The sequence below is a fragment of the Dermochelys coriacea genome, chromosome 24 (assembly GCF_009764565.3).
Source record: "Dermochelys coriacea isolate rDerCor1 chromosome 24, rDerCor1.pri.v4, whole genome shotgun sequence".
Lineage (NCBI taxonomy): Eukaryota > Metazoa > Chordata > Testudines > Dermochelyidae > Dermochelys > Dermochelys coriacea.
In genome coordinates, this window is record NC_050091.1 from 111,436 (window position 1) to 133,288 (window position 21,853).

The window sequence follows — 21,853 nt, forward strand, 5'->3', positions numbered from 1 at the left end:
ATGGAAGTGTTCTTATTCCCTTTTTACGGATGGGGAATGAGCCACAGAGAGGTTAAGTGACTTGTCCAAGATCACACAGGAAACTGAATCTGTCTCCTAAATCGTAGGCTAGTGCCCTCACCACTAAAACATCTTTCCTACTCTTCATCCCTTGTGATACTAGTTCTGCTGTGCCCTAACTCTCCAAAATATGAGAATGTGAGGCACATTAGTAACACAGATCAGATGTATTCTGTTCATTCAGTCTCCCCATCAAAGCCTTGGACTGGTCTTTATCTCAAGGTCTATGCTAACTGGGTGTGTTTGAGCTGTAAGTTTGGAAGGGATTCAGTGACCATGAAAATGAGGCAAGCGTTTCCACACTCCAGAGAAGAAATCGGTTCTGCTGACTTGGTGGGATGAGGATACTCAGTAAAATGTATTCGCAAAAAGAAAAGGAGTACTTGTGGCCCCTTTTCTTTTTGCGAATACAGACTAACACGGCTGCTACTCTGAAATCAGGAAAATGTATAATGCACAGTTCACTTCTCTCTTTACATTCATTTTCTGTGGTCTCCCACAAAATAAAGGGAAGCTTATATGATCCACACACACTCCTTGCTCTGGCAGGACAGGAGTATGTCTGGGGGTCAGGGCCTAATGATGAATAAAAGGAAGGGAACCCTTTCCTGGCAGTCAGCATGGTCCACAGCACCAACCTCAGTGGGTTTTGCATTTCCCTGGAATGAGGAATTTGCATGGGGACTGTGCTTTCAGATGAGAATGCCAAAGTGCCTGGGAAAAACAGGAACGCCCACAGAGCCAGGAATAAGAGGGGACGGACTCGTGCCAGCAAAGACACCTCCAAGTTGCTGCTGCTGTATGATGAAGAGATTCTGGCGAGAGACCCTCTCCGGGAACAGAAGGATTTGGCATTTGCACAGGCCTATCTAAACAGGGTAAGAACGAACAGGCTAACCTTAGAGCTTTGTCCACAGACAGAATGTGAGTCTTGTATGTCTATTAAAATAAAGATAATCAAATTTCTGGCATTTCCAGTTACCATTTCCTGATAAATGTTTCCTCTGTAACAGAATTAACACCTGAGCCACTTAGCTGAAGAATCCATCCAGATCTGATGTGTTTCCAAAATTTTTAACCCACTTGGGATCAGTTGTGTCTCTTCTGATCATTCCATGCTCCTGAATCTAGAGAATAATTAGTTTGTTGGTACAGCAGTTTTAAAATGTGAAGTAATGTATAAGTGCAGAGTATTGAAGAAGCTATTGAATTAACTTTTCTTTCCTCCTGAGTTTTCATAAGCAGGGAGAAAGTCTCATAACTGTCTGATGTGCTTTTTCAGGTGCGTGAAGCTTTGCGGAATGTGCCTGGGAAATATGAAGACTTCCTTCGTGTTATCTATGAGTTTGAGACCAGCACCCACAAGCCAACTGCTGTGGATCTGTATTCCACTCTCCAGACCCTGCTGCAGGAGTGGCCACAGCTGCTCACAGACTTTGCTGCCTTTCTTTTGCCTGAGCAAGCTCTGGAGTGTGGATTGGTAAGTAAAAGGGAAGAAGCAAACAGGAGAGTTTGAGAAGACAAATGTAGTGAGTCTTGCAGGAATGGAGGAAGAATTAAGTATAGAGGCAGGGATAAATTGGGTGAAGGTGCTAATTATTTAATTGGATTTTCCATAAAATCTTCCACAGTGCTGAGGAATGCTGCAGTATGATGCACTGCTAGAGTCTTCCATAACTTGGTATATCTGCAGATTTTTAAATCTGAACTGTTTTCAGTAAATATATGGCCTAGTTTAACTTCTCCATTGCATCTCTTAAGCCTTTAGAGATTTGAAACCAGTTTCCAATCACTGCAGTTTTCTGTTTGAGGCTTGCAGTCCGCAGTCCTAAGTGAGTTATAAAACTCTTGGCTGGAGCATATGTACTTTACTTAGCTTCTCAAAGCGGATTAGAAATGCCTATAAATATAGATTGGTGTGTCTGGAGTGAAAAGGTCCTCCTTGTTCTCTGGTCAGTTTGAAGAGCAGCAAGCATTTGACAAAAGCCGGAAGTTCCTCAGGCAGCTGGAAATCTGCTTTGCTGAAAATCCCACCCACCATCAAAAGATCATCAAAGTGCTGCAAAGCTGCGCAGACTGCCTCCCACAGGACATTGCAGAGGTAACCAAACTTCTATGTATTCCCCTTCCCCTCAGCCAGCCCTGAGAATGCAGAGGTAGATACCGCATCGTGCTTTCCCCTCTGACTTTCAGATTGCAGTGGTGTAACCAGCCTTGAGATACACCCCCACCTGGAGTAAGAGTAGAGAGAACTGATCTATCATTACCTCCATAAGATTGTACAGCTAACTGGCCCCTCTGTATTTCTCTTTCCCACCTTGCTTTTATCACCTTGCAGGTTGATGCTTTAGTTTGTCTCAAGTAACCTCTGCCTAAGATTTCTGGGGAGATTCTTCAGTGCCAGGATGATTCCTGGAAGTACTCTGATCCAAAAATGAACTACAGTACAGGTGGTAACACTGAGCCTGAGCTTTTGTGTTTGTTTCTAGCGAAGGGTCTTGTTTGTTGCACAGACCTTGAAGTCGTTGCCATGTTCCACCATTATCTTACTCCAGAGTTTTCTCCCACAGTTGAAGACCCAGATGTGGCAGCTGCTGAAAGGACATGACCACCTGCAGGATGAATTCTCCATCTTCTTTGATCATTTACGTCCATCAGCCAGCCGCATGGGAGACTTTGAAGAGATCAACTGGACAGAGGAGAAAGAGTATGAGGTGGAGACCCTTTCTCTAAACTAGGAGAGAGAAGTAGGGAGGCGTAGATCCCTCAGATTGAGATGCTTAATAGGGAGGCTACAGACCCAGAAAGGAAGAGATGGGATAAAGATCTGGGATTGTGGGTGGCTGGGAATGGTCAGGGTGGAAGTTTCAAACTCTTTCAGCACTTGTTACTTTTGACAAGATTGTAAACTTGTCACGCTGCCCTGAAATGGGGCTTGATGCAAAGAAAGCCCTTTGTAGGAGAGGTTTCAGAGTAGCAGCCATGTTAGTCTGTATCCGCAAAAAGAAAAGGAGTTCTTGTGGCACCTTAGAGCATGCTCAAATACATTTGTTAGTCTCTAAGGTGCCACAAGTACTCCTTTTCTCTTTGTAGGAGAGAGTATGAAAGCTCAGTCTACTGACAGCTCCCTTTGCCGTGCTGGTAACACAGCCTCTGTGCTTCTTTTAGTTTGATGGGTTTGAAGAGGTGTCGTTACCAGATGTAGAAGAGGAGGAGGAAACCCCCAAGATGCACACGGCCTCGAAAAATAAAAAGAGGAAAGAGATTGGAGGCCAGAACAATGACAAGGTGGGACTGGGATATCTGACTAGTCCACAGCATGTGGCCTCTTCAATACTCCAGGCAAATACATGTCTAGGAGGACAAATGTGTCTGTGTAGAAATGGTCCCAGTCTCTAAAGAGTTAGACAACAGGATGAAAGGGATTAAAATGCTTCTGCCCAAACTTCACCTGCTTTGATCTCTGTTGGCAATTTACTTGCTTTAGTTCTCCCAGGTTTGTCAGACTGGCCCTGCTCTGGCTCTTCTTGTGGACTGGCCATCCTGTGATCTGCTTCTGTTTGGTGTGCATGTGTTATCTGTGCAGTGCTCTGTGTGGATCAGGAAAGTCCATGTCAGCTGGTGTGTTTATTTCCAGGAGATGGAGTGGGTGGATGGGGTGAAGGAATGTTCGTGCTCCTGCCATGAAGGGAGCAGTGACCCCAAACTAAAGAAAAGCAAGAGGAGGACCTGCAGCCATTCCTGCTGTAAGGTCAGTTGAAGGGGCTGAGCACTGGGATGGTGTGGGGAAGGAACAGTTGTACTGAGTATCCCATTGTTTGGTGTCTGTTCTGATAATCCACCCAGGCTTGTTCTTCCTATCTCCAGACTGTAATGTATTAAAACTAGGGCTGTCGATTAATTAAAGTTAACTCATGTGATTAACAAAAAAATTAATCGCAATTAAAACATTAATCGTGATTACTCACACTGTTAAACAATAGAATACCAATTGAAATGTATTAAATATTTTTGTATGTTTTTCTACATTTTCAAGTATATCTCTGTTACAACATAATACAAAATGTACCGTGCTCACTTTATATTATTTTTATTACAAATATTTGCACTGTAAAAATTAACAGAAGAAATAGTATTTTTCAATTCACCTCATACAAGTACTGTAGTGCAATCTCTTTATCACGAACGTGCAACTTACAAATGTAGGTTTTTTTGTTACATAACTGCACTCAAAACCAAAAAAAAATGTAAAACTTTAGAGTGTACATGTCCACTCAGTTCTACTTCTTGTTCAGCCAATCGCTAAGAGAAACAACTTTGTTTACATTTACGGGAGATAATGCTGCCCACTTCTTAATTACAGTGTCACCTGAAAGTGAGAACAGGTGTTTGCATGGCACTGTTGTAGCTGACGTTGCAAGATCTTTACGTGCCGGATGCGCTAAATATTCATATGCCTCTTCATGCTTCAGCCATCGTTCCAGAGGACATTCTTCCATGCTAATGATGCTTGTTAAAAAATGTATTAATTAAATTTGTGACTGAACTCCTTGTGGGATAATTGCATGTCTCCTGCTCTGTTTTACCTGCATACTGCCATATATTTCATGTTATAGCAGTCTTGGATGATGACCCAGCACATGTTCGTTTTAAGAACACTTTCACTGCAAATTTGACAAAATGAAGATACCAATGTGAAATTTCTAAAGATAGCTACAGCATTCAATTCAAGATTTAAGAATCTGAAGTGCCTTCCAAAATCTGAGAGGGATTAGGTGTGGAGCATGCTTTCAGAAGTCTTAAAAGAGCAACACTGATGCAGAAACTACAGAACCCAAACCACCAAAAAGAAAATCAACCTTCTGCTGGTAGCATCTGACTCATGATGAAAATGAACATGCGTCAGTCCGCACTGCTTTGGATTATGGAGCATATCTGTCATCAGCATGGACGCATGTCCTCTGGAACGGTGGTTGAAGCATCAAGGGACATATGAATTTTTAGCGCATCTGGCATGTAAATATCTTGTGACGCCAGCTGCAACAGTGCAATGTGAATGCCTGTTCTCACTTTCAGGTGACATTGTAATTAAGACGTAGGCAGCATTATCTCCCATAAATGTAAACAAACTTGTTTGAGAGATTGGCTGAACAAGAAGTAGGACTGCGTGGACTTGTAGGCTATAAAGTTTTACATTGTTTTATTTTTGAATGCAGGGGGTTTTTTGTACATAGTTCTACATTTGTAAGTTCAACTTTCATGATAGAGATTGCACTACAGTACTTGTATTAGGTGAATTGAAAAACGCTTGTTTTTTTTACAGGGCAAATATTTATAATAAAAATAAATACAAAATGAGAATACACGCTTTGTATTCTGTGTTGTAATTAAAATCAATATATTTGAAAATGTAGAAAACATCCAAAAATATTGAAATAAATGGTATTCTATTGTTTAACAGCGCGATTAATCGCAATTAAGTTTTTTAATCACTTGACAGTCCTAATTAAAACAAAAATCCAAAAGGGAACCACCAAAATAAGCACCTCCCTCTTATGAGCTCTAACTGTGCTAACCTTTCTCTTCCGATACGCCTTCCATTCCCTTTTACTATCCTTCCTTGCCATGTTAAATAATTGAGATTTTTGTGCTCTTCCAGGACAGAGGTAAGACTCTCTGTGTGGAGGAAGCTTGCTTAGGCACTATGTAAGCTGAACCTTTATCTGCTCATGGATATAGAAGTTTGGTTTCCTAAAGACAAAGTTCATAAACCACCAAGTTGAAGGCTGAGTTTGGATGGGGGGATAGTGAAGGTTCTAGGAAAATGCAGTCTAAATGAATTTATTCTAAGAATAGGTGCACAACTGGTTGAAAGACTGTACTCGAGGAGTAGTTATCAGTGGCTTGCTGTTAAACTGGGAGAGTGTATCTAGCAGGGTCTCTGAGGTCAGTCCTCGGTCTGGTACTATTTAATATTTTCATTAATGACTTGGATAATGGAGTGGAGAGTATGCTTATCAAATTTGCAGATGACATGAAGCTGGGAGAGGTTGCAAGTATTTGGGAGGAAAGGACTAGATTTCAACAGGATCTTGACAGATTGGAGAACTATTCTGAAATCAAGATGAAATTAAAAAAAGACTAGTGCAAAGTACTACTCTTAGGAAGCAAAAGTCAAACACAGATACAAAATGGGGAATAACTAGGAGGCAGTAGTACTGCTGAAAAGGATCTGAGGGTTATAGTGGCTCACAAAGTGACTATGAATCAACAATGTGATGCAGTTGCTAATATCATTCTGGGGTATATTAACAGGCATGTCATATGCAAGACATGGGAGGTAATTGTTCCGCTCTACTCAGTATTGGGGAGGCTAATACTGGGACCAGTTCTGGGACCACACTTAACATGTGGACAAATTGGAGAGAGCTCAGAGGAGAGCAACAAAAATGATAAAAAATTTAGAAAACTTGACCTGTGAGGAAAGGTTAAAAAAATAGGTCATGTTTAGTCTTAAGAAAAGAAGACTGAGAGGAGACCTGAGAACAGTCTTCAAATATGTTAAGGGCTGTTGTAAAGAGGACGGTAATCAATTGTTCTTCCTGTCCACTAAAGGTAGGACAAGAAGTAATCGGCTTAATCTGTAACAAGGGAGATTTAGGTTAGATGTTAGGAAAAACTTTTATTGATAAGGGGAGTTAAGATCTGAAATAGGCTTCTAAGAGAGGCTGTGGAACCCCATCATGTAGGTTTTTAAGACCACGTGTCAGGGATGGTCTAAGTTTAATTTGTCCTACTTCAGCTTAGGGGGCTGGACTTCTCGAGGGCCCTTTCAGCCCCATTGTTTCTATGATTCTACAGGAGCTGTGGTGACGAGCTGTGGTGCTATGGGTTGGTCAGATACACTGAGAGTCTGTTTGTAATCTATGAAGTTCTTCTGATCTGCAGGTGTGTGATAGCAAACCCTATAAAAATAAAGATTCTCAAGAGCTCACTAACAGCCTGACTCAACGAGAGTTAAGCCCTCAGCCTGAAGGGAAGGAGCTTGGGACATGTAAGGAGCCTGCAGAGGAGTCTCTGGAGTACAGGGATGAAGTGGAGAATGGCCAGAGCAGAACAAAAACCATGTCTAGGAAAGAAGACTCCCTGGCTTCAGGTCTGTGAAGGTCATATGCATGGGCAGCTGTCGCTGTGTAAATTTTGCAGACAAATTGGGATGGGTCTTAAGTGTTGTCTAAATGCAGATTCATTGAGGTTAAAATGAGGATGATTAAAAATAGTTGTTAATTCAGCTCCTTCCATGTGCCTCCCCTTGGCTCTAGGTGGCCTAAATACCCAATCTACAAAGTATACCAGCCCCCATGTCAGTCATCTTAGCCCACCTGGACAAAGAGCACCCATCAAATCTAAACTATTCTGATGGATTGTTCTGGAACTTTCCCCTCCATGGGACTGGAGAGCCTTCCTGCCATCTCCACAAAATTACTAATTTATGTAAGCTCTCCTTGCCAGCACACTTTTCCCTGCAGTTCCATCTATCCAGAGTACTTAATTATACTCTTTTCTCCCATCCCCCCACCCCACGATCAAAATACACAGGATGACTGGCAGTGTAAATACACTAAGGGGGCATACCCCTCCTATCCATAAATGCAGTTGGATTACAACTTGCTGGAGAAGATTCTACGTTTGCGTACCATGGTACCTAGCACATATAGAGATGCCATCTTGTTTTCCATGTTTAAGTATTAAGGGGCAGGCAGCACCTAGTGCATGTTGGGATACTAGCATGTGCAACACCTTTTTACAGGCACAGGATATTCAGAGTCTCGCTAGCTGTGATTTACCTCTGCACTCAGCACTCTTACACAGTAACATATGTCGGGAAACTGCACTGGGGAGTGATCTGTGCAAAACACAGCAGAGATTAAAACTATGTTCTCTGGTTTACAGCACTTTGTGCTCCAATCTAAAATCTCCATCCTTCAGAAGTTCCTCCTACTAATCTTGTGGGGTTTCTTGGGCAGGATCTCAACTAGAAGGACAGTTGATCTGCTGCAGAGGTGTCTCTTCTGAAGGAGCATTGCCTAATAGCAGGGTCCTAGAACTGAGCTCTACAGGAAGCCCTCTGTGCTCTGCAAAAGCTGGGGTCACTGCAAAAGAAAGTCAAACTGGAATTACTGACTCTGGATTTAATATAAAGCTGCCTCAACAGAACAAAAGCAATCCTTACTGTCTAGGAAGTGATTGTGAGCCAAGAGTAAACCAGAGATATGGAGGGACTGGAGAGGGTTCTCTGGGCCTTGCCAAGCATGTTTTAGGGTCTGATTCAGCTACAAGGACAGGCTGCACGGGAGCTGATCGCTTTCCTGGAAGGAGCTCACAACAAAAGATAGCCCTTCAGTTCAAGTCATCAGTTAAACCTGGACACGCTCCTTCAAAATCAGGAGGAAGAGAAATGGAGAGATTATCTTTCCCTCTGGAAGAAAAAACTGAAGTGAGAAGGAATTGGTTGGGAGCAGTTAGAAAACTCAGACTGAAGACACTGGATAAGAACGTCCACTTGCAGGTCCCCAGTGACCATGTACTATCAGAAGCAGATGACACTGGCTGCATTGGAGTCTCTCCTTTTGGCCGGGAATCACAGATCAGATTAAAGTCAAATAAAAGTAACTGCTGCTTCAAGGTGCAGCAACAGTTTGAAGAGCTGGAATGTAGAGCAGTTCCTTCCAACATGGGGCAAGGGGAGGATGAGCAGCACCAGAAAATCATGGAAGCTACCGTGTGTGCAAAGAATAGCAAAGTCAGCTCTACTGGGGAGAAGGTTGTTCTCTGGACCAGGTATGTGCTCATGTATCATATTTTATGTTCTTGTTATGTTGTGTCTGCAGTGGCTTCTCTCTCAGCTGCTATAGTTTCCCTTTTTTCCATCTTGCTGTCTCCCCTGTTCCTGATGTCTTTCCTTGTGTCTTCTCATCTATCTTCCTCTTGCTCTCCAGTCTAGTTTCTTACTAGAGCAGCCCAGAACAGCAGCATAACACTTTTTTCATCCCAGCTGTTAAACATACTGCCTTGTTTCAGGCAGGTTCTAATAATAAGTCCAATACTTTGGGCTGGGAAAGAAGTGGGTTTTCTCTAGGAGCCCCCCGTGCGTGGGCAGTGTGTGAATCTCTGGCTGAGGGAGGCTAGCCCCCAGCCCCGGCTTATTGGGGGGATGGACTCGGAGCTTGGGGGACTGCTGGAGCCACAGCTGTATGCAGGGAGCATCACAGCAGGCGGTGGGTGGGGTCATGCCTGGCTGTTTGGGGAGGCAGCGCCTCCCCCTGCCTATGCGACCCACTGCATATGCCGCTGCCCAAGAAAGGCTAAACACAGTGCCTGAAGCTGGTCACTAGAGAGAGCCATGAAGATGCTGAAGTCCTAGTTTTAGGCACACGTGCTATTCACGAAACTCTTGCTTGGCTGTTGCCTAACTGTTGCACCTAAATTTACTCAGTGCCCAACTTTTTTTTTTTTTCTTCTTGGGCCATGTGTGCTACAGCCTCACTCTAGACAGCTAGGCACCTGTCTCCTGCATATGCATATACACTACTGCCCTATGATATGGCATCTAGACACGTGTCCCAGCTAAGCCACAGCGTTATTCATAAACAAGGAAAGATAGGTGTGTGGCTGCCCAAGTCGTAGGCAGGGGACCCAATCTGGTAGGTCACCTCTGAGCGTGCCTACCAGATCCACCCTTTCTGGTGAGTTCATGCAGTATAGCCCTGGGGGGAGGATCTCCCTTGTAATCTTTAGCCTAGGGGGTAGGATACTCGACCACAATGTTATTGATCCTTATTTCAAGGCTCCTGCCCTCCTAAGGGAGAGAAGGAATATGAACAGGGATCTGCCACCTCTCAGTTTAGTACCCTAACAACTAGGGTATGAACTATGCTGATGTGGCACTCCCTCGGTCTCTCCTATTGAAGTTCCATGTTAATTAAACAATGGAATACTTAAACTAAGCTAGAGAACGTAAGAGTGACTCCATGGCCGAGGCTAGCACACTTGTGGGAGGTGGAGATCCCTGCTCAAATCCCTTCTTCCTCAGGAGGGGGAGAGGGTGTCTCCTACATTTTGGATGAGTACCTTATTCACTAGGCTAAAGATTGCAAGGGTAGTCTTGCCCCTTTCCTCCCCCCCACAACTGCCTGTTTTGTTTCAAATCCTGTACGCAATTTAAGCAGCCAAGCACCAATTTTTCTCCATTGTGTGACTCACTAGCAGAGCTAGATGCCTTCTGTGCAGCCCAGACTTGGGTACCTATCTCTGAAACAGGTCTGGTTCGTATTTCCCAGGGGCTAGATTAAGTGACTATTGGCCTATTGTGCTGGCTTTGTGAAGTGCAGTCTAAGGCCCCCCATAGATGGCTAACTTGGGCTTTGGGGATTGCAGAGTTGTTCCTGTGATTTTTTTTTTTTTTCTAGGCACCTAAAAGTTAGACACCATGATGCTCAGCATTGTAACAACCTAAGTCCCTTTGTGCATCCCACCCTGACTCAGGCCGAAGTGCACTGGTGGGTTTTTTCATACTTGAGGTGGCTGTAGGGTCAGTCTCCTGCTCCAAGCTGTGTCCATAACTGTGATGTATTGCTTACAGGGAGGCCGATCGTGTCATTCTTACCACCTGCCAGGAGCGAGGAGCCCACTTGGAAACCTTTAGTGCCATCTCACAGGAACTGGGCAATAAAACTGCTAGTGAGGTAAGTGCTTGTAGGTGAGAGGGGGTGCAGATCATTTTGAAAGCTATTAAGAAGGGGTTTGCAAGCTGGGGGGGGTCATGACTTCTCAGAATGGGGGGGTGTCATGAGGTTATGTGGGGTGGGGGGTTGAGCTGTCTGCTCCACCCCCAAAACCCACTTTGCCTCCAGCACCCCCACACTCCATGTCCTGACTCTTGCACCCCCCACATCCCCATCCCCACCCTGAGCACCAAACGGGAGCTCCTGCACACCCCCCCCCCCCACATTCCCACCTGCACCCCTTGCACCAAATGGGAGCTGCCCAGGTAAGCGCTCCACACCCAAACTTCCTGCCCCAACCCTGAGCCCCCTCCCTCATTCTAGCTCCTAGCCAGACCCTGCATCCCAACCCCCAGCCCTGTTCTCAGTGCAGAGAGAGGAAGAGAATGGCTAGAACCAGGGAGAAGGTAGGTACCTACTTTATGGGGACAGGGCCAGGACCCCAGACCGGCAGCAGGCTAAGCAGCAGTAGGCTGAGCTGCTCAGCCCACTGTTGGTCTGGGGTGTTCTGACTGCTGGAGTCCTGGCCACAGGCCCTGCTCAGCCCGGTGCCAGCCTAGGTGAATGGAACCCCAAGCCAGCAGCGGGCTGGCGGTGTAAGATCAGCATTTTAATTTAATTTTAAATGAAGTTTCTTAAACATTTTGAAAACCTTGTTTACATACGTCAACAGTTTAGTTATATAATATATAGGTTTATAGCGAGAGATCTTTTTAAAAACGTTAAAATGTATTATTGGCACGTGAAACCTTAAAGTGAATAAATGAAGACTTGGCACACCTCTTCTAAAAGTTGCTGACCCCTGCACTAGATAATTAGCTCAACTCTGTAACTTGACTGCTTTTGTGTCCAATATTTTTTTAAATGGTTCCTGGGTACTACTTTTCTTTCTCCTGTGATGGGATTGTAGTGTGTTAAATGCTTCTGCTTTCACAGTAATTTTCAATTTTAGTGCTATGTATGGGTGGATGAGCCATTTAATCTCTAGTCTCTCTCCACGGTCAGGTGTCCCACCGATTCAGGGAATTGATGAGGCTCTTCCATACATCCTATGATGGAAGCTCTGAGGATGAGGAAGATGCAACAAGCACCAGCAATACTGACCAGCTGTCAGATAAGGATCTGCTCCTCTCTGAAGAAGAACAGGATGACTAAACACCTTTGTGCTGGTGGACAAACTAACTAGTACATCACAAATGTAGGTACTAGCCTGTTTGCTGCTAGAGGGATGGTCTGGTGGAGGCAGGAATATTTGCACATGACTGTAACTTAAAATGGCACCTTAATTTTTGGAATAATCTTGCTACATGTATAACCAACTAAATTCATTCTACAGGAGCACAGGTCTAATGTTTGACACACAATTAATAGGATAATGTTACCCTGGCAGCTCTTCATTCCGCATATGTGACCTGCATGACTAAAAGGGGGAAAACTTAAAAAGATTCCACTGGGGCAAGGCCCTGCCTCTCTGTGTTACTAAGATTTAAATTGAACATCCTCCTGATCTATTGCAGATACAACAGTAAAAAACTTGTAATGTAATTACTGTATCATAAGATGTGACCTGTTAGATGAAGTAAATGCTTTCCCAGTCAAATTTTGTAAATTCTATTACTGTCCCCTTTTTATATCTGGAAAGGCTATAAGCTGAAACGATCCATGTTTGTTGTTCAGTCTCATTCTAAAGCATAATTCTGTTGTGATAAATAATGGCCAATGTAAACTGGTAAGTCTCATACTTGAATTACAGAGGACTAAAGCCACCCTCTCTTTATGTAACAGATACAGCACAATTGTCATTTAAATTGCAGTAACATTTTATTCTTTAAAAAGCCAGTGCCCTAGTTCAACTTTTTTTTTAAGTTTCTCTTCTTCCTAAAGTGATAAGTGGTAGAGTTAATCTGAGTCTGCTTCCTCCTCAGATTCATCCAACTCTGAGCTTGTTTTATAGCACTGGGACAGCGTTCTTAGCTCATGTAGGGCCTCTTGAAAATCATAAAGTTCAATGCCTGCAGAGAAGAAGCTAGCCCAGCGCTGTACATCCACTCGATGCAGCTCCTTATATAAACTGTTGAGCGCACTGTACAGAGCAGGTGATGACTGTAGTGCTGTTAGGACAGGGATGCTTTCAACTGCTGTGGAAAAAGACATCTCCACTAAAACATACGTCGTCAGATTCAGAGTATGTCTACTTTTAAAATAAGTGTTCTACCAGGGAAAGGGGGCTTGAGAGAGCTTGTAGGACAATGCCGTTGGCATGCAGCGGCCCTACTCCAACAGCTGGAAAATACCTAGCTTTAGAGGGAGGTATTCAAAAGCTGGCACCCTTCTACAAGTTCAAGCTTTTTTTTAAAAAAAACAAACGCGTTAACCCCTTCCTCACCCACAGGGGTGTGAGAGAGCATCTTACCCATTGAGCAGCTGGGAAGCTTGTCCAGGAGGAAACCTTGCTTGTTTAGAAGAGCAGAGAAAAATTGGGGGTATGGGGGTAACACTTTACATGGGCCCTGAAGCAAATGAGAGGTGCTGCCAAGGAAACAAAGTGAGCAAGAATTATCCAAAATTCACAATTAGCAATCAGGGACCCATCCCCACAAGTGGGCTAGTCAGAGCATATCACCAACCTGAATGTCCCTGGGCACCGAGCATGTAAGTAGCTTCCCAGAACCTCCTCCCCAGTTTCACAAACATGTAGGGCAGACTTGGGTTGTGACCCTGGAGGAAGATTACTGCAAAGAAAAACAAGTAGATGCATATTGTAGGAGTGGCTGAGCCACAGGGGGCCAGGAATGGTTCTACCCTGATCTAAAACCAGCCGCACATACTAGAACAATGCAAGGGTCCTGTAATTCTTAGTAACAAGAGATTCTTCCTTATTGATGCCAGCCTGTCAAGTGGTAACCTGACAGGCAAAGCAGGCCTTCCACATATCCTAAAGGTTACCTGCTTCAGCTCTTTTGGACCAGTAAGGATTTAAAGGCCAGAGTCCCTCCCTTAAGAAGCCCCTATTGTCAGAGATCACCATGGCTGGGGCCAGCTCTGAAAGACAGGTATTTGATCTAGCTGTTTCTTACCTGATATGATTTTCTTTGCCAATTCCTCTCAGCACAACAGACTGAGCAAAACAGCAGCTGTCCTTTTGCTCCCCACATGAAGACAATGGTGTCCATGGCACTGCAAGCTGGTAGCTGCACAAAGCATCTGGGAGAGACTGACCATATGCCATAGGAAAGGGTACAGCAGCCCCTGCAGCCACAACCTGAGAGAATAGGCCAAATAGAAATGTCTGTAATAATCTGATCTCAGCTTTATCTGGAGATCAGGGGACTCCTGCAAGAGATCTGTATCCAAAACTACCAGCAGACATTAATGCAGCACGTTATATAACATCCACATGCACAAAGGCTCAATTTATAGGCAAGAGGAAAGATTCTGCCAGTGAGAGTTATGTGGGAACAATGCTCAATAGAAGACATGCATGAAACAGAATAGCTACTGTAAACACATTCACCATATTACTTCTACCTTACACTATTCAGCCCCTCCAGCCTCACTGTGGCCACTAATGATTTCCTTTAGAAGAACGTTACCTTTCTCCCAGAGCTGTTAAATGCATCTGCAAGCTGTACCATGGAGAACTGGGAGGAATGGAGTCTGTATGGAGCACTGAGAGTATCCAATGCTGTTGCCAAGATTGCACTGCTGTGATAGTTTAGAGAGGCCTACAGAAGAACAATTGAACCACAGCAAAGTTAGGAGGAGGAAAAGGTCATTTAATATTCAATTTCAGACACTTCCATTCCTTAACCAAACCAACTAAAAGCAGTTTCTCTTTGGAATGACCAAGGCAGAGCAAAACAGCCCTAAGGATACAAACTGTTACAGTTTAAAGCTTGAGTGACTTGACATTCATGCAGTAGAAATCTTAATAAAAAAATTGCTATTGCTGATTACCTCATTGGTAATTTTTTAAGATGACAGAATACAGTGTTATGGTCATCCCATATGTTCTGCTGTGCATTCCCAGTTGAGGGGCTCAGGTCACTGAGACCCAGTCCTGGAATCTACAAAGTTTTGAGCTTTCTGCACTTCAACTAGCATTGTAAAAAGCTGATTAAATCAGAAGGGAATGAGCCAGTGTCTGCCTGCAATTACAACTCTGCAGCAATTTAGATTTCCTGTGCAGTCACCCATATGAATTGCCTCCAGCCTTGGACTGAACCAGTTAAGAGTTGAGACTCTGAAAACTGAATTCAATCATGTGAATGAATCCATCTTAGTCCTGTAACTAGAGCCCTGCAAATCTGTGGATATCTGCTTTATATCCACAGACCATGCTTGCTGATCAGCTATGTATACAAATTTTGTATCCAGGCAGGGCTCTACCTACAACACAAGGTAAGTGTGTGAGACAATTCAGGAACCTGCAATTATTACAACTAATGTAAAGGGCCATAACCCAGAGTTAAAATGGAGAGTGCAGTAAATGGCAGCAAAGGTAACTGGAATGTAGGCTCAGGTGTGAACAGAAAACAGCTGGTAAATACTTCAGGCCTGTGAGTAATCAAAGGGTTATTAAACAGATCACCAAGGTCACTGGACAGACCAGAATTAAGGGGCTGTAGGTTTAAAATTGAGGAAATATACAGAGATGGAGTTACATAATCAACTTCAAACATTAGGCATAGGATTAGGCAGGTCTGAAGAGAAACTATTATTTAGAACTTCCCCCTATATAGAACATGAGCTTTATTTTTTAGCATGGGAGGCTTTAGCCCTTCTGGCACAAAGTTCTGACTATATAGAATATATACACTAGTGTGGTCAGGCCTTTCCAGACAGAAAGTGTTCCCAAAAGCTTCCAGTCTGTGTGCCAGTCAGTGACCGTGTATACTCACATCATAATGTACATATGGGAGTGTAACAGGGGCTTCTGGCTTGAGTCCCAGACTTCCATTGAGTGATAGCGGGCAAAAGAGTGAGCTGTGAGTGGAGAGATGGACAATTCCCAGGACTGTGTTCATCAGCCTGTAAAAATCCTTCCAGGACACCTGCGGACAAAAGATGCCAAAAAATCCACACAGCTCTGCTTGGCACTTAAACGATTTAGCAATTAAACATGATGTCCCCAAATTAATCTGCCCTGGCCTTAGGCTCCTTTGGAAGTAAAAGCGCTATGCGAGGCAGAAAGAAGGGCAGCTACTGTTGCAGTACCCACTGCACTAAGACGCTCTTTTGATCTATCCTGTTCCTTCTCAATATCTGTTTTACAGGAAGCAGTCTGAGTCAGAACGTGTGCACTAATTCCAGGAGATCAGGCACACTCTTTTCCCACTGTACACTTACCCCAACATTATGAATGATTGGAGTCAGTCCCCATGTCAGGATTCCTCTCCCTGAATACTCATCATGGAGCAGCTCTGTCACCTTAGCTCCAACTCCAGAAAATCCATTGTTCAAGTCGCACAGAATCTGAAAACCCTACACCAAAAGGGACAAATAGTGTTTGAATTTCTACCAAAAGTTCAATTGGCAGAATTCCCCAAACAGGTCAGGTAAATGTAGCCCCATGTACCTGGAGATAATCACACTCTTCCACATAGAAGTGCAATCTATCTTCCAGCTCCTCTAGGTAAGTGGAGTCGTGCAGGAGGCTTTCACCTTGTCCAAAGGCTTCAAGTTGACTGGACTCCCTAAAAGAAGGACAAGGTGAGCATTTAACTCCACTCCCTCTTTTTGTGTCTTTTAGAAAGTATCCAGTTAGGCTGATCCCTAAATTGCAGTCAGCAGCCATGCCCCTTCATGGAGCTACCACTTTGCTTCAGTTTGCATTTGAAGTAAAATAAACATACCCATCATAGTTGTACTGATGTATCATGAAGATGCTTCTGGGATGCAGACGCACTTGGAGGTAATCAGACCAAACCTGCGCGCTGCCTTCCAACTGGTGACCCTTCTGGGAAACATGCAACTGTTTAGGGAGCTGAGATACATCTGCAAAAAGAACATTTACAGATAAAGGTTCACCTTCCAACACTCAGCTTCTAATAACCCAGACAGTAGGATCACAAGGCTCTCTGCTAAAGTGTTTTTGATTTTAAACCAAGGCCCTAGTACTTTACACATAAATTCTCTTGGTAACCTAGTCCCACACTTATTTCCTGTGCCCTTCACACCATGGCATTATCCCAAACTCCTGCCTCTGTCACAGATTCATAGCAACAGGATAGCATTGTGATAAGACTATTTATTACCTGTGCATAAAATTATACTTTATGCTAAATAGAGTGCTTCAGAGCTGAATACCAGCATACAAAACCAATCAATGGAGGAAAGCAGCCACAGTAGGGAGTATGATGAATTTGGATTTAAAATAGGAGAAGAGATTAATAAGGCTGGGACTTTTCAGCTTGGAAAAGAGACTATTAATGGGGGATATGACAGATCTATAAAATCATGACAGGTGTGAAGAAAGTAAAAAGTTATTTACTCCTAAAAACACAAGAACTAGGTCACCAAATGAAATTAATAGGCAACAGGTTTAAAATCAAACAAAAGGCCAAGACTATAACTGGGTTAAAAAAAAAAACCTAGATAAATTCATGGAGGATAAATCCATCAATGGTTATTAGCCTTGGTTTTGCCAGAAGCAGGGAGTGGGCAACAAGGGATGGATCACTTGATGATTACCTGTTCTGCTCATTCCCTCTTAAGCACCTGGCATTGGCTTACTGTTGGAAGACAGGATACTGGGCTAGATGGACCTTTGGTCTGACCTAGAATGGACATTCTTATGTTCTCTAAGCTCATGATTGACTGCAATGAAGTCCCTTCCCCATTTCACTCGCTTTACGATTCTCCATTCCTGTGATTTTTCACCTAAACAGACATATAGGCATAGAAGACTTACATACCTTTACTGAGAGGAAGAGCTCTGGGACTGAAGTCTCCATCAGAGGACACGCCTCCCTGCAACAAAAAGCCCCGGAGACAGGTTTTATTATGGAATTGCCTCACTTGTAAAATGGAGAACATGGCAATATAGTGGGAAGGGGCTGGGAACACTGTTCTACATCTGTGCTGCTATGATACACTGTATGTTCATAAAGTCTCATTTATTTCTCTAGTGATTTTATTCTGAATGACCCCAAAGTGGTTCACACAAACAGCAGTACTGTGAGGCAGGCAACAACTAACATAATGCAGGCTGCAAGGCACTAGGGGAGGAGTGCAATCTTAATCAAGGACACCAATGGTAGATGTTCAGCCTGAATTTGTAGGACTACTGCCAAGCTACAGAGATGTGTTATTTGGACAACATTTCATCCATTTCTTTCACATCATAACAGAAGACCTTTGATTTGCACAGACAGCTGAACATTAGAGAAAAGACCCTTTCACAGCTCTTGTACCCTCTTAAAAAAAAATACAAAAATGAAAAACATTGTTGGTGCAATGCCAATGGCTGTCTTTGGTCCACTTACAGTTATACTTTTCTCACAGTTTGTGCAAGAATAGCTTTCCCTCCTACACCCATCACCAATAATAAATCCAGAATCTATATTTGTGTGTACCGGCCTCCCTCTGATAGTCCTGCCTTTACTGCAGCTTCTCAGTCTCTCTGCCCTTGAGCATTGTCACTGGAGACATGGAGAAGTCAGCTGCTCTGCTGGTATTATGTTCAGAAAGGCCTTAGGAAGGTTTAAGGGGGAAATAATTCCAACCACATGTTCTTTTACAAAAAAAGTAAGCAGGAAGATCAACAGGATCTGCGCAAGTGTGTACATGGGGTAGAGAAAGTAGAAAGGTCTAGACCAGAGGCGGGCCAACTTTTTGGCCTGAGGGCCACATCGGGTTTCCAAAATTGTATGGAGGGCTGGTTAGGGGAGGCTGTGTCTCCCCAAACAGCCAGGTGTGGCCTGGCCCCCCACCTCATATCTGACCCCTAGCTTCTTGCCCTCTGACAGCTCCCCCGGTACTCCTGCCCCATCCAATCCCCCTGTTCCCTGACAGCCCCCCCCCCCCGGTACTCCTGCCCCATCCAATCCCCCTGTTCCCTGACAGCCCCCCCCCCGGTACTCCTGCCCCATCCAATCCCCCTGTTCCCTGACAGCCCTCCCCGCCGGTACTCCTGCCCCATCCAATCCCCCTGTTCCCTGACAGCCCTCCCCGCCGGTACTCCTGCCCCATCCAATCCCCCTGTTCCCTGACAGCCCTCCCCACCGATACTCCTGCCCCATCCAATCCCCCTGTTCCCTGTCAGCCCTCCCCGCCGGTACTCCTGCCCCATCCACCACCCCCTGCTCCCTTTCCCCTGACTGCCCCCTGCCGCCCCATCCAACTCCTCCTCTCAGTCCTGACTGCCCACCCGGGATCCCTGCCCCATCCAACTCCCGTTCCCTACCCTCTGACTGCCCCAACCCCTATCCACACCCCTGACCACACCCCGAACTCCCCCTGCCCCCTTACCACACTGCCTGGAGCACCAGTGGCTGGTGGCGCTACAGCCGCACTGCCCAGAGCACTGGGTCAGGCCGTGACTCTGCAACTGCGCTGCTCAGAGCGTGGCGCGGTGCACTGAGGCTGTGGGGAAGGGGAACAGCAGGGGAGGAGCCAAGGGCTGGGCCCCGTGGGCCGTAGTTTGCCCACCTCTGGTCTAGACACCAAAACCTACAAACAAGAAAAGCAACTATATCTAATAAAGCTTGTTGTCAAGACCAAAACTGTTAATTTAGCATCTCTGGTTCTAGGATACAAATTAAACCCATTCAGTATCTACACCTTGAGTTCTGGCTTCTCACCTCCAGTTTGCTGAGGTCTTGTAGAAAAAGGTTCTTTGCAGGAGGGTCTTCTTGATGAGTTGACAGATTACCCGGCCTGAAACATAAATCCCCTCATTATTTGTACTACTGAAGTACAAGGAGCCTCAGAGAGCAAGGTCACACTGGGAACTCTACATGCATGTAGCAAGACCCCCCCCGAAGAGCTTACAGTCTAGTACAGGGGTAAGCAAACTATGGCCTGTCAGGGCTTTGGATCTGGCCCGCAGATTTGCCATCCCCACTCTGCTCCAGGAAGCGGCCAGCACCATGTCCCTGCACCCCCTGGGGGACAGGGAGCAGAGGGCTCCATGTGCTGCTCTTGCCAGTGGGTACCTCCCCTGAAGCTCCCATTGGTGAGGAATGGGGAACTGCGGCCAATGGGAGCTTCAGGGGAGGTACCCACAGGCAGCAGAGCCCTCTGCACACACCACACCCCCCACCAGGGGTGGCAGGGACATGGTACCGGCTGCCTCCCCAAGCAGCATGAGGCCAGGGCCAGAGCAGGCAGAGAGCCTGCCCTGACCCTGCTGTGTGCCACTGCCACCCCAGAGCAGCTACAGGTAAACGCTGCTGGGCCAGAGCCCACAATCCGAACCTCTCCTGCACCCCGCACCTGAGCGCCTTGCCACACCCCAACCCACACTGTTGCAGCAGAGTAACCTCTCCATCTAAGAGAATGAAAGAACAAATGGTAACGCTCACCAAGCTACTGAAGTGTCTCTTTTCATGTCCCCATATAAACATCCCTCTTCTTTCAGAGAGTTGAGGCTTCCTGCACAAAAGAACAGGTCACTGAACCTGCTACCCAGTATATTGTCAGGGTTTGCCGTACTTGGAACTAAAAACAGTAAGAAAGCCCACCATATTCTCCACCCCAGATGAACCCCACCCCAAAGAGGTTTGAGGCTAGCCACTGCTAGGCATCACGTGCCTGCACAGACAGTGGGATGAAGGCTGCTTCCAGCACCACAACATCCAGTACTGGGGGAGTGTCAGCAACGCACTTGCTGGTGGGATGCCCTCCCCACTGGGGCAAAGTCCTTTCCTGGGAGCTCCCACGGACCATTGGCATGAGTGTCTCACTCACGCTGCTGGAGTACAGCCCCCCCCCGCGCCCACCTTTCAAGTCCATAAGGATGAGTCGTGGTGTGTACGTCTCTTGCCGGCTGAGGGTCCGCCCAGCCCGGTACAGCACATCGGGGCAGATCTTGCGCTCCTGCCCCTCGGAGTCACGGCACAGCGCAGCATCCTGCGGTGGAGAGAGACGGCCGGTGCTAGCAGGAGACCGCGCACCTGGTTCCACGTACCTGCCAGTCCCCGTTACGCCCCCGCATGTTGCCCTCCCCACAGCTCCCTCTCGCCGGCGGAGGGGCCCGCGTCAGCAGGCGTCGAGATCAGATGGCCCAGGCCAGGCAACGGGCCGGCCGGGGAGGTGGTTTGGGCGGGGATTAGGCACAGGGGGTGCGGCGTTATGCCGGGCCGGGGAGCCGGTGCGGGAGAGGGGATAATGGCAAGGCGGGCCGGGCCCACGCCGGGGATGGTCTCGGTCAAGGCGGGGGAGGCGGTTCGGGGAGCGGGGGGACCGAGACAGGCCGGGGCTGGGCCGTCGGGGGCGGTTCGGGACAGGACCAGAGGCTCCCCACCTGCAGGTTCCACCAGTGCGCGCCCACGAACCCCGCGTAACTGCCCAGCTGCAGCGTCAGCGCCGCCCGCGGGGTCCCCCCCGCCTCGAACATGCTTCAACCCAAACCCCGGGACGGCCTGGGGGCGGGGCTTCGACTACTTACTTGGCCCCATTGGCTGAAGTACTTGTCATTTGAGAGTCTCACCAATCCGCAACTCATGCCGCCAAATGTAAGAGGCCCATCTCCTGATTGGAAGCGGCGCAGCAGCGACCGGGTCATGTAACCTAGCAACACAGTCACGTGCGACTTCGCCGCCCGTCAATCTTCGCGCCGGTTCAGATTGGGCCGCCCCGGCTGTAAATTCCACTGCCGGACGGGCTGGGAGCTCGCGAGACCTCACTTTCGACTGCGCGCGCAGAGTCCCCACCTGCCCCGCGAGCCCACGGCCGGCTCCCCTCAGGTCACCTAGTCAGCCAACCCCGTGACATCCCCGCCCGCCCCGAGACGTCTCTTCCCTCCAGGCCGCCTATAGCGCCCGCCCCACCTGGTCTGAGACATC

General features: G+C 46.3%; 2 protein-coding genes across 6 annotated transcripts in view; one reads left to right on the forward strand and one right to left on the reverse strand.

Moving 5' to 3' along the window:
• LOC119847707 (GON-4-like protein) overlaps positions 1-12,566 on the forward strand; it is a 46,274-nt gene extending 33,708 nt beyond the window's left edge. Inside the window, 10 exon segments of the mRNA XM_043501764.1 lie at positions 757-938; positions 1,343-1,540; positions 2,018-2,161; positions 2,631-2,774; positions 3,229-3,348; positions 3,698-3,811; positions 7,009-7,216; positions 8,088-8,901; positions 10,703-10,805; positions 11,850-12,566. Coding sequence (XP_043357699.1) covers positions 757-938; positions 1,343-1,540; positions 2,018-2,161; positions 2,631-2,774; positions 3,229-3,348; positions 3,698-3,811; positions 7,009-7,216; positions 8,088-8,901; positions 10,703-10,805; positions 11,850-11,999 — 2,177 coding nt within the window. The 3' untranslated portion in view covers positions 12,000-12,566.
• MSTO1 (misato mitochondrial distribution and morphology regulator 1) lies at positions 536-21,460 on the reverse strand. Of its 5 annotated transcripts, XM_043501765.1 has the most exons (15): positions 21,313-21,460; positions 20,789-20,918; positions 20,372-20,441; positions 19,649-19,724; positions 17,762-17,816; positions 16,700-16,841; positions 16,423-16,540; positions 16,194-16,328; positions 15,746-15,898; positions 14,438-14,569; positions 13,922-14,106; positions 13,472-13,576; positions 13,258-13,373; positions 12,699-12,982; positions 536-546 (listed from the first exon to the last, which is right to left on the reverse strand). In XM_043501765.1, exons 1-14 carry the CDS (start codon positions 21,403-21,405, stop codon positions 12,744-12,746), a joined length of 1,749 nt encoding a protein of 582 aa, XP_043357700.1. In that variant the 5' UTR covers positions 21,406-21,460; the 3' UTR covers positions 536-546; positions 12,699-12,743. The 5 variants fall into 5 exon arrangements, with proteins under 5 accessions (XP_043357700.1, XP_038238628.1, XP_038238624.1 ...); XM_038382700.2 differs by lacking the exon at positions 536-546 and having other exon boundaries at positions 12,650-12,979; XM_038382696.2 differs by lacking the exon at positions 536-546 and having other exon boundaries at positions 12,650-12,982.
• Between the last annotated feature and the right edge of the window lie 393 nt (positions 21,461-21,853).

Excerpts from the sequence above, each read along its gene's own strand:
- MSTO1 (XM_043501765.1), bottom strand. The coding sequence starts at position 21,405 with ATGTTCGAGGCGGGGGGGACCCCGCGGGCGGCGCTGACGCTGCAGCTG. Across the intron at positions 16,541-16,699 it reads CATCAGTACAACTATGATGG|GGAGTCCAGTCAACTTGAAG; the intron begins GTATGTTTATTT and ends TCCTTCTTTTAG. Across the intron at positions 14,570-15,745 it reads TCCCATATGTACATTATGAT|GCCTCTCTAAACTATCACAG; the intron begins GTGAGTATACAC and ends GTTCTTCTGTAG.